Below are 18,423 nucleotides of genomic sequence, written 5' to 3' on the forward strand. Positions count from 1 at the left end.
TATCGGAACTCGGGACCGTGTGCAGAACAGTAGGCATTTACTGTGCTTCAACAAATACATATATTTTAGACTTAAGTTGCCTTAGTCTCTCCCGAGGGTCCGGCGCGGCGTGCGTTAACCTTGGCAGGGGGGCAATGCAAGTGGTCCCCACTTTGTAACTCCGAGATCTCTGGAATTCAGTGATCAGACAAGAGCGTCCCTCCTATCTGATCTGGTTGTAGCTACTGAAGAGTGAATCGTGAGCTTTAGATACCAAGCGGCCTTGGTACTGCACCATGGTGTTTGTTGTGTTCGTCTTTGCTTTTTTGCTTTTTGTTGCTATCCTCAAGCTTGAAGCTTGTTTGCGCCGAGTGGTCTTGGAAAAAGCTTGGGATGGTCGTGTAGAGGTTGTTGTACGGTGAAAGGATTTTCCGGTTGTTGATATGGTATCGGAGTCGGAGTGTGGCGGTGGGGGATCAATTGGTGGAGTCTTGGCATCCGGCTAATGGTATGTCATGAACGAACTTACTGCCACGGCTTTGGTTTTCGGCATGTCAGAATAGGAAGATATTTATATTGTTTGAGATACATACAATGCTGATAGACATGTTACACGGTGTGTAGATTCATATACTTGCATCTTAAATTATCAAAGAATGTGTAGTGCAGCTGTATATCTGTCTGGCGGACGAAAGGCATCTCGGAGATACCTACGCTGTTCGTACGAGAGGGGTTAATCTCAGTTCCTGACTGACATGGCATACACAGTTAGAGAAGATCCTGTTTTTGTTGTTGTCGTCGTGTTACTGATTCACCAAGGGCTCACGCGTTGCCAATCACACTTGCTCACTCGACCGCAATAACCATACTGGCATAGCTGCAACAAAGGTACAGTTAGCCAGTCAGCTCGAGGGATACCTCTAGCCTCTAAAGAAATAGGATCTGGTTGATCGAACTGTCTCGACATCCCCATTCCGCAAAAACATATCCCCTCTAAAAGTGCGTAAAGGTCCAGACGTCCCCGGACCGCGGTTCAAGCGATTTAGGTGTTTACTCATCAAGATTAAAGTATCGACAATGCATCTACGCGAGCAGGTGACATTTACATGCATATTTGGCTCGAGATAGCGTGCACCAGTGGCACGGGTGCGAATGTGGTTTTGCTGTTTCATCGGCGTTGTGGTCCTTATCCCGGCCCCACTTGGCAACTCCGAGAGCGCGCTGCGCAAATGAGCATCACCCGAATTTGCAGCAAATGTTTTCTAGTGCTGTTGCGTTTTGAGAGCAAAAAAAATCATGATAACCACGATACTACACGGGACTAAAAGAAAGAGAAGTATGTAGTTACCCACAGATCTACATGTAGCTAGTCGACAGCTAACCCGGTTCTACAAACTGCATCTGGGACCTGGATGCCTATATTCTCCGAGCCTCAGGAGACATCACTCGATCTCATCTCATCTGCTATTGGCCAAGTCTGGCTGCTCTTTCCGGTTCTGCCCCTTTCTTTGCATATTTAGAAGTTCCACCACGTGGGCGCAGGGTGTTCCAGAAGAAAAAGTAACATCATACATTTTGTTGCGGTACTTATCACCAGATAGAGGCATTTTCGCAACCCTAATCCTGGTGCGTGAAAAAAATCGGTTTCTGGTTTTTGCCCGTGTTTGGAATGATATGAGCCGAAGAGTCAGTGCGCCTCTGAAAATTATTTGTCTATCACACACGGGATAACTTTATTGGCTCAAACTGAATGCATGGCCCGCTTCACTTTTCTTAGCGCGAACGTCACTTTGATCTTTTTTGCTGAGTTGTAGGAATCAACGTTTGACTCAGTATATTTGTCCAGTTAGAATTAAAGAGATAATGGTGAATAGATGTGATGCTAAAAGAATCCGGCCGCTAAGGAGTGGCGATCTAATGGATTGAGGACAAAAGCTGGGCGGAAAGACATCTATCAATCTATTGCAATTGGAGCCCAACGCCCTCTTTACTCTCTGGGAAATTATTGAGCTGAAACACCCGGGTCATAGTAGTAGACGCGCATCTAGTACTGACGGGTAAGATTTGTATCAGGGGCGCGGCTTATCAGATGCTAGTAGTTTTGGGCTCGAACGTTTTACTAGAGGCTACATGTACTGTCTCTCCGAGTCAAGGCATGCAGCGTAAGCGAAGAAATTTAATTACATCATGATACATATGAATAAATGTACCGACGGCTCAGAATTAAAAAAACAAACATTATTGGAATCTATTACCGTTGAGACTGCGTCATATGCTATCACTCGGTCATGAACTGCGGGCGGTAACTTGATCACGAGCGAAGTGGAAGGGTCTTCTCTGGTGGTACAATTAGATAATTCTAGCGCCCGGAATATCCCTCTCGTCATAGAGAGAATCGCCTTGGTTGTATACGTGTTCTCTACACTATATGTAGTTAAGTACATGTGGTCATAATATAATGCAAATAAATATGTAGCGTGGCCATTTATAATAATAATTAATAATTTCTCATACTCGCATGCAACCTTACAGTTATGGCGACGTTAATTCAAGGGATTATCGCTGTCCTCATTTGAGCAAGTGACTGGGGAAAACTTCCAAAACCCAGCACGACCGGCAAGATGGGTATACCGGGGGTGCGGGACACGGAATTCGAGCCCGTAACCTCTCGCTTTACAGCAAGAGGTAACCAGACAGCCATACCCTTTACTGTGGCCATTTTCACTCTTATAAAAGTCATTCATCTCCCCACAGCTCTTTTTATCGCAACTTCAACTATCGAATCGAGTCTCTTCTGCTTAATATATTAATGGTATGTTATTGGTGCCTCTATTTCTTTATTTCTGGTCATTTTCGTGTTTGCTTTCGACTGACTGTCTTATCGGCGGGCTTGCATGATTCTCGAGAATACTAGCGGCCTCTAGCCAGAAACATTATGAAGCTTTATCAGTGAGTGGCACCCTTTCGGGAGCGCATCTATCTACGGGTTTTTAGTGTCACAGTATATTGGTAATTTTGGGCAGTATTGTCGCTCACGTTGTTGACGGATAGGTTGGTATGTCACGGAAGATTGGGATTCGATTGTCCTCTTTTTGGTGCCAATCACCTTCATGTGTGTTAATGCTTAGGCTAACTATGCTCTTTCGCTACATTGGGTTTCTCCTAGTAAGCTCAGGAGGTCTATCTATATATAGCTACTAGGCTATACTCTCGCGAACGAACGTTTCATCACTTCTGGATCGCAGACATTGATTCTTTCACCATTCAACAAAATAGCCTCTTCCAAATATCAATATTTATTCATTCAACTAGCTAATTTCTGCATTATGAAAATAGAAAAATCGCATTTCTTTACCCTCTCGCATACAGCCAGAGAAGCAATGAAAAGCACAACATTCGCATCACCTGGAAACAGTGTAATACCAGGGACACAGCGGGGACCAAAGGATATGCGAGCAAAGAGCCTTTGGCCCCCTGTAGGCCAAAAACGAGTTTAAAGGTTTGAAAACCATGTTCCGTAGAACAGGTTTCAGCTTTTAAACTGAAAAGAACAGATACTACACTTGATCTAAGCCATTGGCAAAGAGAGCTGGTTTTTCATAAAAGGGCGCGGGATCGTGGAGGATTATATAGGGGACAGAGAGGGCGCCAAGGATGAATCGACATGGGGGGGGGTTGACTCATGGATTGCCAAGGGTCAAGGCCAATAGAGATATATAGGGTTAGTGATCAAATTCGCCGCTCACCGTGTATTGGCTGGAGATGTGACTCAAGGAGCAAGAGGCACTGCAAGTAAGCGCTTGAGTCACTTCAGAGCTCATCGATCACCTCTACTAAATCAGGTGTCTTCGATATTGCCTTCCGCTTTGCTTCGTTTAGCGGAATGCCTTTGATTTAGTAGGTTTACTCCTTCTCATATACAGGTTAACTAATGTTACGTTCAAGAGACTAATTTACTATGTACTAGTAATATCTACACTATTTCTTGAAAACTATCTCTGGGAAAAACGAAACACCAGGGAACACTCGCGGGAAAAAGGGTGTAGAAGCATGATTTCTTTGGTTTTTTTCGTAGACTTGGCAAGGATGAGGTTGGTAGCTGAGATCTGGTCCGGCTAGTGCGTACTAAAATGGCAGACCCTTCATATATATTGAAGCCGATACTCAACCCTTCGAGATAAGTACCAGGTATGCGGGGGTTTGGTATAGACGAAATGGTCTTGGCAAGTGACTCAGATGTTTCTGGTGACTGATCGGCATTGGAAATTTTGAGTCAGACGTCTCTAGGTTTATCTTGCACTGTGATCCAAGAGTTTCTGTGGGGACTGCACTAACAAAGTTAACAGATCGATAAGACCAAATTTGCAACATTAAATTCAAAACATTTACAAGGAATGTCGAAAACAAAGACATATATTAAGGTGCGTGATACTAACTGAACTGGGTTATTTGTGTTGGGTCTTTTTTTAATTCCAGGTGATACGTAACGCTTATACAAAGAAACTTATCAAAGCTAATATTTATCCTAGAAGGTCAACTTGAGGATACCGAGTGAGATCTCATGATCCAGCGTTAATGATCTTTCCTCTGTTTTCAAGGTCCTCTAGACTACTACTCGCTACAAAGCCTCGGCGACTCGGAAAATCCTCCAAGTGGATGTAAACCATTTTAGGGAGCGATGCCACTGAGTTTAGTCGCGGGGCCGAAGCGTCGCGAACGGGCGGGACGGATTAGGGGACAGCCCTTGTTTCAACGCCCGACTTAGCCCTTTCTCAAGAAGGCATACGCTACGTACTTTTCTTATGATATGGCATTTGATAGTCATCTGTGTAATGGTTTTCCGCTTGGATAAGCTTTTGAGTCTAATCTTTTCAAAACCAACGTAATACCAGCGCAAGTACGGATATACGGGTCATTAAGGCCTTAGATAAGAAAACTAGGCATTACAATCCAACCTGGTGCCTCACTTAACAATGCCATAGTCTATCACCCCGTAGTTGTCCGAGTAAAAGATATGCAAACGGGGGGACGGCAAGAAGCGAAGGGGCAATTCTAATTTTGGATTACACCTCTGACCCTCACCAGTTGAACAAGGGACGTCAGGAAGGGATCGAACGTATCCCAACCGGGGAGAACTCTCCGATAAGGTTGGTGGGGTTGGATTAGGGTTATCAGGGATGCATGAGGGTCGTTGACATCACTTTCGTGCATCTTGTGGGCCGACCGGGACGGCGTTGTGGAGCCGTGCTAGCAGTGCTAGCAGTGCTAGCATTCTCTCGGTTTAACGAGCAAAACGATACGATACGGCAACGACCAGCTGCAGAGACTACCGAGCCGCCGCCCCACAGCCAACTCCGATGCTATGACAGGAACTCGACGTCTCAGAAAGAAGGCCGAATTCTCGGCCTTGTGGCGGGTGAACATTTGCTGACATCAATTTCGCTGCGCTTACCGGCGGCATCGGCGCCGGCAATATTGAGGGTTCTCTACTACTTACGTCATTACTATCGTTGAGCTCGACAACAATGCTGTAACAACAGTAACAACAGACATTATTGGAGTGCCAAGACATTGTTAATGTTCAGGAACACACTGCATCTCAATGTCCTTTCGCCCTCACATATCATGACCTCAGACAACATGGTCGGTTCCAGGTGGAGAGGAGCATGTTCCCGGGAGCTTTCTCTTTTAAAAATAGATTCACCCCGAAATCATAGATGCTTTCCCCTAGAGAACATACTCATGAAGATATCGCCATGTGGAGTTCTAGATCTACCCTGATCGTTTATTCTCCGAGAGAAATCCCTTCGCTGTGCTATGATATCATTAGTTATCAGATGAGAGGGAGGAGGGAGTGGGTATGTGTCTTGTGAGTGAGATGGGAAGGAGACGAAGATACACGCAGAGAGGGAGCATACGAGCAGAAAGAATAGTTTGCTCTTCTTTGAGGTCTTGAAGGTATATAAGACATCTAATTCCTACCCATTCATCTTCCCTTCTCATCATCATCACATCTTACCATCTTACCATCAAAGCTCATCTCAACCCATCAACACTCTTCTCAATCGCTTCTTACAACCTGAATAGCATTCGAGTTTAATCACCTCTTAATACCTTCGCTCAAAGTAAGTCTTATTACCTTTATCGTGATATATATTAGGATTTAAGAATAACATTCCTATAGATGGTCTTTGTCAAACTTTCTGCACTCCCAGCGCTCCTCCTCGCTGTCTCTGCCATGGCAGCTCCGGCTCCGGCTCCTCAGGTCGACGGTAGTGCTGTTGCAAGCAGTGCAGCTGCCGCCGACGGCGCCGCTGGCAATATCGACAACGCAAACACCGGCGCAGCTGCAACTGCAAGCAGTAATTCCAATGCCGGCGCTCCCGTTGCTGCTAACCCCAATATTGGTTACTGTACCTACAGCACCGCTGGGGTCCTCCTCCCAGCTGGTGTGCCGAGCGTATCTCCCGTCACCAACCAAGTGGCGGTCCCCGCACTTCCAGCTGTCAACAAAGCCGGCGCCGTCGACCTTGACACTCTGACCAAGCGTGAGCAAAACCAGAACATCAACCAGAACATCAACAACAACCAGAACACTAATGCCGATTTCGATGGTTTCGGGGGAGGGTTCGGCGGGTTCGGCGGGTTCGGAGGGTTCTCACCTTTTGGCTTTGGCTTCTTCAAGCGCGACGAGAGCTCTGCCACAATGCAAAAGCGCGATCGCGACTTTGGTGGTGATGACGACAACGAAAACGAAAACACAAACATCAACCAGAACCTCAACAACAATGCCAACGAGAACTTTGGCTTCAATGGAGGATTCGGAAACGGCTTCGGCGGGTTTGGCGGATTTGGATTCTCCCCCTTCTTTGGAGGATTCAGGCCCGGCTTTGGATTCGGAAACGGCTTCATCAAGCGTGATCTGTTCGGTGACGGCTTCGACGGCGGCGATAACTCAAACGTCAACCTAAACACCAACACCAACACAAACACCAATACCAACGGTAACTACGGTCTTTTCGGAAACGGCTATGGCTTCGGAAATGGCTTTGGTTCCGGCAATGGCTTTGGCTTCGTACCCGGCTTCGTACCCGGCTTCGGTGGCTTCGGCGGTCTCGGCGGACTCGGGTTCGGAAACCGCTTTGGTGGTGGTTATATCCGTGCCACCGAGGATCGTGGATGCTACAGTGGCAACTGCGACGATGGCGATAACTCGAACGTCAACATCAACAACAACGCCAACACCAACTCCAACTCCGACTTCCTCGACAACGGTTTCGGCGGCTTCGGCTTCGGAAACGGCTTCGGAAACGGCTTCGGAAACGGCTTCGGAAACGGCTTCGGAAACGGCTTCTACAAGCGCGGCGAGGAGGGCGTCGAGGGCACCGAGGGCACTGAGGGCGGCGACGACGATGACGGCGGCAACGAGAACATCAACAACAACAACAACGCCAACACCAATGAGAACGCGATCGGGAACGGCTTCGGTGGCTTCGGTGGCTACGGTGGCTACGGCGGGTTCTACAAGAGGCAGTACATGGACAACACCATGTCACAGCCCAGCATGAGCGGCATCTCTGACCAGAACGCTCCCAAGAACATCAACAACGTCGGCTCCCAGGGAAAGATGAACAACAGCCAGCCAAAGAACTCGAAGTCAAACAGCGCCTCGAAGTCGAACAAGAAGAACAGCAAGAACTATGGCAACCAGCAGGGTAACCAGAGGCGCCAGGTCGTCGACTCGACCGCGGCCGCAGCCGCAGCTGATGCTGCTGCTGCCAATACCGGAGCTGTAGCTGGAGTCGTCACTCTTCCGCCTAAGCCTGGATTCGTTGTCTGCAAATACAACGTTGGCACCGACCTATACGTGCAGGTGTAAGTAATGAGCGGGGAGGAACACAGGATGTAAAAAGCTGGTTAGGGGCGCATAGATAATTTTGTTCGGTCATAAATTTTCTTTTTTTCATTCTAATTTTTCCTAACGATTTCTTTTCTCTTTTCTCTTTGGTAAAGCTTATTCCTCTGCAGTTAGGATGAGAATTGAGTGCGGGTTGGGACGAGATATGAGAAGAGAGGGAAGATGGTATTAAGATGTATATATTAACACATAGAAAAAAAAAATTCAACATTTTCTATCCAATCATTGTTCACTCGCTTTGTGATCTTGGTCGTGACCTTATTCCTTTTGCCCTTCATTATTGGTTCTGATTATCTTCTTGATTTTCTCTCACTTATCCTCATACTTCATCCTTCTTGTCAATATCCTTATCCTCCTTTTTCTTATTTATACCCTACATGATCATTGCCGACTACGCCAAAAGCTGATCTTTGATCATTGACCCTACGTTTGTTGCCAAGCCCTTCGGTAAGAACCTTCCCAATCTGGACAGCCTAATAATCGCTGACTACAGGTTTCAACTAGCCGTGAAAACAACCGTATGCCGCATGTGACTGTTGATCTGGCGAGTCAAGCCACCGACAGAGCCAACTTCCTTTCGTGCGCCGCATAAAGTCGAAATACCAGGGAGATTTCCATCTCAAGCCAAGTTCGCAAAAGGCCGTAGCTAGTGGGATGAAGTATCTACTACCGTTTTACTTACCGACGCCATACTAAGGGCATTCCAGCTAGCGCAATAAATAAACTCAACCTGGGGATAAAATCCGGGGTAAGCTCCCCTTGACCTTGCCCCTGCTTGTAAAGTATGTAGGCATCTCGGCATCACGATATACCGAGCCCTCGAAAAATAAAAAATTTGGTTTACAAATTATAAAACTCTGGATCCTCGAAGATGTATCCGACCCACCGTTGATCAACCGTCACGATGTCCCGGTTCTTTGATTCACTCGCCGTCGTCGTCCTCTTTGCGGTATTTCTAGCCCTACCTTTCACCCAGGCGTTTCCTCGCTCTGATGGCAAATCCGATCCAATTGAAAGTAGAAGTAGCCCAAAGGCCGTACTCGATTATGGGACTTTTGTTGGAGGCTATAACGCCACCTACGATATCTCGTATTTCAAATCAATTCCTTTCGCGGCGCCCCCGGTCGGAGAGCTACGATATCGGGCTCCACAGCCCCCACTGAGGTACAAAGACGACTTCGATGCGACTGTTACAAAAGACTTTTGTGTCCAGCGAACTGTCAACGGGAGCGAGGACTGCCTGTATCTTGAAATATATGGGCGGCCTTTCGTCAAGGGTGCGAAGAAGCCGGTTGTGGTGAGTGCTACGTACCTTCGGCAAGAAAGCCGGTGGTGTTGACGTATCAAACTAATAGCGATGCATGTGCAGGTATGGCTATATGGAGGCGGATATATCCAAGGCGGGGGCTCGATATCCTGGCCTCCCTTTGTGTTTCCGACTCTGAATGTGTCGAGTGAGAATGACTTTATTGTCGTTTTGCCGAATTACAGGGTAAACTCTTTTGGATTCCTGGCAGGAGACCTAGTAAAAGAGGATCCAACGACGGATTTGAATGTGGGATTGTTGGATCAGAGAGCGGCGTTGCAGTGGGTGCAGAAGGTTTTTATGGCCTTTTCTCAAGTTGAAAGAAGAGACATTGACATGACGCTGGACATAGTACATCCACATCTTCGGCGGCGATTCTTCGAAAGTAACACTCTGGGGCCAGAGCGCCGGTGCAGGATCCGTACTTTTCCAGACAATTGCAAAAAGCCGTAGGCCCACCTAATATCATGCTTCTAGGAACGTATAGCTAGGTTGAACTAACACTCCACAGCTCAATCGCTCTTCCGCAGTGCCGTTGCGTCGTCACCCTTTGTGCAGAAACAATATCACTACAATGCGCCCCAGATCGAGCAAGTTCTCACCACCTTCCTCAACTATACCAACTGCTCCGCCGTCCGGTCCCAAGCGATAGGTTGTCTCCGCAAGGCCCCCCTTCAAACCCTGCGCGATGCTAGCCTTGCTGTCGATACAATCCACGGCGAAACCCTATCGCATGCCTGGACTCCAGTCATTGATGATGAACTAATCACCGAGCGGTTCAGTGTCGCTACGGCAGCTAAGCGTATCAATAATAAGTATGCGCTAATGGTCTATAATACCCACGAAGGCGAAAACTTTGTACCATCAGCCGTAGGCAATTGGGACGAGTGGATGAAGGAATACCTACCAGGCTTTTCAGACTCGCAGTTTAAAGAATTAGAGAAACTATATCCAGACGAGGAAGGTGCGAGCTTAAGGGCAGCTTCAATATATCGAGACTCAGTGTTGGCCTGCCCGGCATTATGGGCCGCTTCGGCAGCCAGGAAGGGGTGGCTGGTTGAATTTGGCGTGGGAACGGCAAAACATGCGAGTGATACGCAATTCGTAAGTGCCCCTGCACTAAACCGATGACTGCTCCCAAACTCATAACGGATATTAGTGGAACACAATTCAGCCAGCACAGCAGCAATATCCTCACATCTATCAAGCCTATGCAGGAGGGTATGCATCATTTGCGCAAACTGCAGATCCAAATCGAAACTCTCTGACACGGGTGGTATATCCGGAGGTGGGGACAGAAAAGCTATTTCTACTAGGTGATGGAAGTAGGGCGGTGGCGAACCCATCAACCCCAATTGGTACTGGGAGCTTTGAAGAGTTGAAGGAGAAGTGTGACTTCTGGAGGACGAATGGAGCGAGTGTACCCTTGTGATGTGATATTGTAAATAAAATGATATATATCTCTAGGATCTATAGATGATTAATTGAGTTGAACAAGATCTTCGGGATGAAGAATCTTGGTGCTTTATATATCTGTCTAGCTATTTGCGCAGACAATGGACATGCAACGTATCTTGGCGACTTGAGGACACACCAACAATCATGAAGTGGTCAGAATTAAAGTGCAGTTGACATATTGCAATTACATTTTACATGTGTAGGCATACATGCACTTTGTACGTGTCTAAGGCATACGTATACATATAGCTCAAAGAATAAACTTTGATAGATACTAGACGTGTCAGTATATCTATTGTATATACTACGTATATATCTACCGAAATCTTTATATGATCATATTTTGAGGTCGGTACATGTAGTACTATACAGGAGGTGCCCTGTATATCACTAGTGTCGTTCATGCATGGACCATCTCGAAGCTTCCGCCAGCTAACTGCACTCAAGTCAACACAGCCACAGAACTAAACTCTCCAGGGTGGCAGTACCTGATAAGTCAGTTTATAAAAGCTAATGCGAGCCTCGGTGCCTCGGTGCCTGCTGACTGGTGTGGAGCCTTTACCATGGTACTGCCCAATTAAACCACCTCCGGTCGTCACCTTAACCGATCAATGATCAACTATCAACTATCAATCTACCTATTCGATGTGGCCTTGTCAGATGATCGAAAATAGGTTCTTCGGTTAGATCTTGTGGGGTCGCAAGTACGTACATGCACTCAAGTACTACTCTAGTAGAGTAAGTACATGTAGGTGCACATCGAGCCCATCTCAGACAATCCCAAGAGAAGTAAAGGCCGCTGATGTATATGTACGTACGTAGCCATTTCTTTTCTGAGTCCTAGCTACCACGAATACACGTAGCTGCTTGTATTACAGACGCCTTTACTAGAGCCAAGAATATTGTGATTCCCAGAAGTGCAGTTTATCTTACTCGTGGTAACTCGTACGTATCAACCTGCCACGTTGGGAGTACGCAACATTCAGATGTTTCAACTATTCTGCAATATCAACTTCTTATTATTGCCTATCAGTTCACCACTAGAGTAACTGGTGCCAAGATTCGGTGCCCACGCCGCACTCAACAAGTTCCTGCCAAGACCCTACACACAGTATGATATTCACCACCTCGCTTACCATTAAGGTTTCAGGTATCTGGTACTCTAAGTCTCTAACACACCGTGCACCAGCTGACATTACTTTGCGATAATAATTCTTCAATTTTAGTTTCGGGCCTTGCCGCCTTGGTGACTTTGAGCTGCCATAATAACATCATGCACAACCTAATCTAAACCTACAGGTGCCATATGCATACATGTATATTAATCTCATAACTGAGCTAGATACCCGAGCGGTAGCGGTAATAGTCTTATCCGCTACTCTATTTTATCTCTCTGAGCTGCAAGGCTTATAGCCCTGTGGAAAAAGAAAAATCCTCCCTCGCTATCTACCCCGCAAAACCCACCTGCCTGGGAACTCTCCCCCGAGTGTTGGATGCCAGCAAGGATCTGGCCTGTGCTTTTTGTCGATTTGTTGGCAACGATCATCTATCAAAGATTGCAGAACAATATTGATAAAGCTGAGCTCATCAAGGCGATTCCTTGTATCTCGAACTCTTGAATAGGTGCACGTTGTAAGTACGTACTTTATAGCGGGGCGAAGATTCTCGCCAACGGTAGCCGAGGTAAGGGGGTATAACTTTTCAAAAGCGATTTGTACATCTATACCTACTTTCCATCGCCAACCACCTCCCAAGACAACCTACAGCCAACATTGCAACTGTCCATCATGTCTCACGACGCAGAGAAAGTTAGCGCAGAGCAGTTTGAAGGATCCATAAAAAAGCCAGTCACGACAAATTGGGATCTTGAAGAAGAGGACTGGACGCCAGAGGAGGAAAAGGCGTTGGTGAGGGCATTGGATTTAAGAATTGTGCCATTGGTGACATTGCTATATCTACTTTGCTTCATTGATAGGTGAGTCCTTAGTAGCCGTTTGTTATAATTAAACTTACATAGCTGATTGGTTACGTTGATCGTTAGATCGAATATTGGGTATGTTTGCTTTTGTTAAGTAAAGTGGTTGGTTTGCGCTCGTGATTAACGCGACGACGCTGATCCCGCTCTTTAGAAATGCTCGAATCCAAGGAATGCAGGATGATGTGGGACTTGAAGGATTGAAATTCAATTGGGCATTGACAATCTTCTACATCTTCTATCTCATGTATGGCCCAACCCCTTCAATCGAAAACTCAAGCTAACATGCGGTTAGAGTGGAGATCCCAAGCAATATCCTTCTAAAACACATTGGCCCTAAATTCTACAGTGAGTTCTACACTCGTCGTTCTTAACAACCACGCTGAATATATCTATAGTTCCGTTTTTAATCTTCGCTTTTGGTATCATTTCTCTCTGCACTGCGTTCGTGCAATCATTCGCTGGGCTATGTATCGCACGTGCATTCCTTGGTATCGCAGAGGGCGGTACTATGCCTGGTATCGCGTTTCTGCTGAGTTGCTTTTATAAGCGTCATGAACTACTGTTCAGAATTGGGATCTTTGTGTCTGCCTCTTCCTTGGCGGGCGCTTTTGGTGGACTATTGGCGACAGGTTTATCGTGAGTTATAAAGATATTCTCAGATATTTTGTGAGAGATGCTGATAAATGTATGTCTTTAGAAAGATTCCCACATGGGGGGTAAATAGCGATCCTATTCACAGGTATGACTATCAATATCAAATCAGCCATCCCAATGCTAATCCAATCTATCTCAGTTGGCGTAATATCTTCTTCTTCGAAGGCCTGATCACCGTTGGCGTCGCCATCATGGGTTACTTCCTCATGCCTTCTTCCCCAGCCACTTGCAAATTTCTCACCCCTCGTCAAACCCACATTGCCACTCTCCGCATCGCGCATGATCACAAGGAGTCCGCCCCCGAGGCCACCTCCCTCCACCATGTCAAGCGCGCCCTCTTGAACATCAACAATCTTTTCTGCGCCTTCGGCTTCTTCTTCATCAATGTCACCGTACAATCCTTCTCCCTCTTCCTCCCCACCATCCTCAGAGCTCTTGGCTGGACCAGTACCCGTGCGCAGCTGCTTACTGTCCCGCCGTATGCGGTTGCATGCTGCTTCTCTATTTTTATCGCTTGGTTATCTGATAGGCACCGCAGGAGAGGTATCTATCTGTGCTTTTGCAGTTTGTTGACCATTATTGGGTATGCTGTGTTGGTCACGGTGGATAGCCCGAATATCAAGTACATGGCTGTCTTCTTTGCTGCAAGTGGTGCTTTCCCGCTTGGTCCTGGGTTCCTAAGCTGGAGCTTGAACAATGCCGCTGGTCCCTCGGTCAGGGCGGTCACGGGAGGATATGTAGTCTCAGTAGGAACAGCGGGAGCTATTCTCGCAACGTATGTATTCTCCCCTCTCATCCACCTTGCTAAGCTCATCAATGTGTGTGATAGATGGACCTACATCCCCTCAGACGGGCCAAACTATATCAAGGGGCACTCGATCAACCTTGGTGCCCAGGCTATTGCCGCGACAATAAGTATCTGTGCAGTCCTGTATATCAAGTGGGAAAACAACTTGAGGAAGAGAGGAGGCAGAGACTACAGGCTGCAGGGATTGACCGAAGAAGAGGCGAGGGGTTTGGGATACAGACATCCCGAGTTTAGATATATTGAATAATTTGCGTCGGGCAAAGCTCTTAGGGGTGCTTTTGGCTGGACTTGTGCAGAATTAATAGCAAGTATGAATCATGTAAAGATATTTGCATGCTGGTATGATTAAATGAATGTAGTGGCGTTGACACAATAAACCTAACCTGGAAGTATGCATTCATTCCTGGATGAAACATGTCTAACACCCAGACACGGGCATCTGAGTGGATAAGCGGTAGTTGTAGAAATCACAGATACAGCTGCCCTCGGGACAACTGCGAAACTGGTTGGACGACGAACTAGGATGTCTAACAACGTTAACCGCTTGATCGGCTAGAGTTTTTTTTTAGTTGTCACAAAAGTATATATATGCTGTTTGTGTTGTGCATGCGGTGATATTTAATTGCTGGTTTATACACAAAAAGAAGAAAAGGTACTGTCTCATAGAAACTACATGTACCCCTACCCCCTGGATCCGTACTCAGAACCTTACCACACGGTGTTAACACCACGTACTCGTCATACGTCATTGCATTGTGGTGCAGTGTCCGAAAATGATAGTTGAGGAACTGGTGCCAAGACAGGCCAGAAACCTTATTTTCTCATCAACCTCAACCGCACTACATCATGTACGTACATGTACATACGCACTCCCGTTGAGTGTACATGTGCAGTGGTTCAACGACGATGAATGGTCCCGGCCTCGTCAAACTTTGAATATTCATAGCACGAGACATGATCTCCTGCCGACTTCTACTCCTATCTAACAGCCGTCTGATATCAACTAGAGAATAAGGGGGCATGGACTACAATAACACACAAAGAGAAGGGTGAGAGCTGGTATCATCAAATCCCCCAAATAAGGTACGAATGTATACGATCCACCAATTTTGTACTGAATATATTCATGCCAATCTATAGATATCGAGAGATAATAGCCTGATATCTAATATAGTAAGCCTCAGTTTGACTCGGAGGTAACGGACTATATCTTCCGGAATCCCATCGACTCAGAGATGTGTGATTGATGAAAATTCCAATACATAAACAGTACCCTCAGTTTACCAAGAACATCCGCAACTCCCTGGAGTGGCGGTCTTGTGAGCTTCAGTACCAAGTTCTTAGCAGTCTGAAAATTTGACATGCTGCCTGCAAGACCTTTATACACTCCATACCAAAAACTCGAAACTAATTGCTACCTATTGGTGGGATGCCAGGGTCCAGGGTTGACAGCATATGCGCATATATGCCTTGTAAAGACACGCCACGATATCCCAGTAAAGTACCCAAGTCGGGGGTTCAGCCCCAGTAGATCTTGTATTCTATCGGTTCTCGATGCGTTGGAGCATTCCATCAAGCTCCGGTGAGGGTAAATGGTCCTATTAAAAACAAGATAAGGTACCAATTGAGAGGGGACTATGTGGGTAAAAGAATCGTCGCTAGATGCATACCCAGGAATGCTCAGCACTCAATTCCTAAACCACGCCGCACGCCATGCATGCATTGGCCCAATAACTTTAACGAAACAACCGCCCATGGAGCTGTCAAATATCCTTATCTAGTTAGGTGGCTGACCACTTAATCTCCCTCGGCTCACAACTCAATCTCCCAGTCCATGCCATTCACAAGCCACGTCTAGATCTACAGTCTGCTTATTCTCATTCCCTTAGGGAGTAAATCTGGCTTACGCAACGATTGAGATTGTTTCGTTGGTGTTTTATTTACTGGGAGTTGCAGGGATGATCGGAGTCACCGGGCTTTAGTGCCTCGTTGTAGGTACATGCTATGGCACCAGTAATACGACAATTGCCCTGCATTAAGTAGATTGCAATGAACTGGAATGTGGTATTGTAAGGAGATTTTGCCGTTAACCTGGACCGTGGGTTTTTTTTTTTTTCTTTCCGAAGGGCCAATCAAGACGGAAGGATTTATGCCAATACTTACATAGATGAGCAGAACTTGGGAGCTGGAATGAAGTAGATCTGAGATGTGGTAGGAGGTCGAAAGTTGACTTATTTGGAATATCGAACGTTTATACTCATTTTCGAAGGTTTTGCACTTTCACTTTTGAACTGTATTTGTCGAATCGGCTTACAATGACAAAGGTAAAAACTGCACTCCAAATACACACGTAACGTGTACATAACTCGACGGTTGTGGCTGACGCCGCATTTTCCCGAGCGCGAGTGGCTTAAAATACCGTTAATTCTCGAATAATCCACTATCCTCGTATTTATATGTAGTAAGTCCGAACCAAGGCGAATTGGCGTATCAAGCTTCACGGATTCGTGCAGATACATATATGTATGGACTTTTTATCACCCGGAATTAAGATTTAGCGAAGCGGGGATAGTGCGTTTCTCGAGAATTAACGGTAAATCTCACCAATCTTATCTTCATCAACGATACATGGTCCTAGCACCTGGGTGCAATCTATTCCTATTTGGGGGTACTTTCAATATCTGGCCGGTAATATGAGCTCTCTCGCTTTTATCCTCTAGTCGGTTATCTCTTGATCTCGTCCTTCATGCATTGACCATTGTTTGATCTGTTGTCGTCCTATTAACAAATCTTTGCACAACAATCTTAACAAATCTTTGCTTAGGCTTTCATCGCCGCTCGCTATCGACCAAAGCCTGGGTCGGGGGACTACAGGTATACTACACGATAGCCCAACTACCAATATTATCCTAAGATACAGCGAATAAATAATATTCTTTGAGTATGGGCAGCCCCGCATTATGCTCCACAGTATTGATTGACTCTGGAATGAAGGGAGTTTATCATTCGAGTGCGTGGTAACAGTCCTTGCGGGCCCTGCATGATCATAGTGGTTAATTTGATTAGCACGGCGACCCAACCGGGCATAGGATTCTCCGTCTTTGCTCTTGGTGCATTTGTCGGATTTAATCCAGATTAACTCAGGCCAACCAGATGTTAGCATAAGCTCGCCAAGACAGTCTCAACCACCCAAAGCGGTATAATTATCCTCCGCCATTACTAACGGCAATAGTTAGGCATGCATTCATGCTTAAAGTTTATAAGCCTTGCGACATCATTGTGGCCAGAAAGGTGTGACCGGGTTACATAGGTACTCAAGGGTCTGGGTGGGAAGTATTGCTCGCCAATCGGTAAAATGACTACATCGACATTCCTTCCAAGACTTGATCCTTCACTTCCCGGCCCCAGCCTGACAGATAACGGAATTCACGATGAAAAGTGCTAATCGGCGATATAACTCGCTGTTGGTTTGGGCGGATGGAATGAAGTTGACCCGATGGCCATGTGTCTAGGTGTAGATATAGTATCTCGCGAGTCATACATCCCATTTGAGACACATTCTTTGTGGAACCTATGAAGAGAAACAAGCAATGAAAGAATACGCATACGGGCCCGATTCATAATCAATATTTGGTTATCCACCAAAAGATCCTAGATGAATCCTCTTTGCAAGGCTGCATTACATATTAACCAATCTACTGGGCTGCATTGGACTGCGGCTGCTAGTCAACTCATATCGTATTCATTAAATTATTAATCACTCCGCTGCAATTCCAGTTCTTTGTTCACCCAAAAGATTATTCCTTTGTTTTCTTCGATACGCCAATCTCACCAAAATTTCTTATTTTGAGCCTCTCTTGGTACATATCTGATCGGATTTTGCGGGATTAATGGCAAAAAAAAAAAAAAAAAAACTCCTATCATTTACTGCTGGAACTACTCACCTAAAAGGGAACTAGCTCTTACAGTACGAGCTTATGGGTCAGTGTCTCTCGTATATTACACTTGACGCAATTGGAGGAGTTTATTTTGCATTTAGTAGTCATTGCTACCAATATCGACGATGTTCAACACTACAATCTACCTCTAATTGGTGGGTTAGTACTATAATCCTAGTCCCTGTTTTTTGAGGATCAAAATCTGCCTAATTAATCGTGTGCCAGTACTTCTATATCAGCTTAATCATTGTGCGAAATGGATGGTACAAATATCGGGCTCCCTCTCTGTTTCTGAAGCTTCTGAATCCATCAGATCATCACCCAGAGATTACAACTAGGCATATATTCACAAAGCTGTCACAAAAATACTACCCTAACTCCACA

At 45.9% G+C, this 18,423-nt stretch overlaps 3 protein-coding genes across 3 annotated transcripts; all 3 read left to right on the plus strand.

The window, feature by feature from the left end:
* Positions 1–6,163: 6,163 nt before the first annotated feature.
* Positions 6,164–7,858, plus strand: H6S33_003413 (uncharacterized protein; the record flags this gene model as incomplete). Its single annotated transcript, XM_044835159.1, has 1 exon — positions 6,164–7,858. One exon carries the CDS (start codon positions 6,164–6,166, stop codon positions 7,856–7,858), a length of 1,695 nt encoding a protein of 564 aa, XP_044691774.1.
* Positions 7,859–8,801: 943 nt separating this feature from the next.
* Positions 8,802–10,635, plus strand: H6S33_003414 (uncharacterized protein; the record flags this gene model as incomplete). Its single annotated transcript, XM_044835160.1, has 5 exons — positions 8,802–9,194; positions 9,267–9,497; positions 9,556–9,652; positions 9,715–10,307; positions 10,363–10,635. 5 exons carry the CDS (start codon positions 8,802–8,804, stop codon positions 10,633–10,635), a joined length of 1,587 nt encoding a protein of 528 aa, XP_044691775.1.
* Positions 10,636–12,448: 1,813 nt separating this feature from the next.
* On the plus strand, positions 12,449–14,348 carry H6S33_003415 (uncharacterized protein; the record flags this gene model as incomplete). The annotated part of the gene is made up of 9 exons (XM_044835161.1): positions 12,449–12,636; positions 12,703–12,714; positions 12,791–12,883; positions 12,932–12,984; positions 13,035–13,275; positions 13,337–13,378; positions 13,433–13,771; positions 13,832–14,068; positions 14,123–14,348. 9 exons carry the CDS (start codon positions 12,449–12,451, stop codon positions 14,346–14,348), a joined length of 1,431 nt encoding a protein of 476 aa, XP_044691776.1.
* Positions 14,349–18,423: the final 4,075 nt, after the last annotated feature.

Source organism: Morchella sextelata, assembly GCF_020137385.1.
Source record: "Morchella sextelata strain SCLS chromosome Unknown scls_15, whole genome shotgun sequence".
Lineage (NCBI taxonomy): Eukaryota > Fungi > Ascomycota > Pezizomycetes > Pezizales > Morchellaceae > Morchella > Morchella sextelata.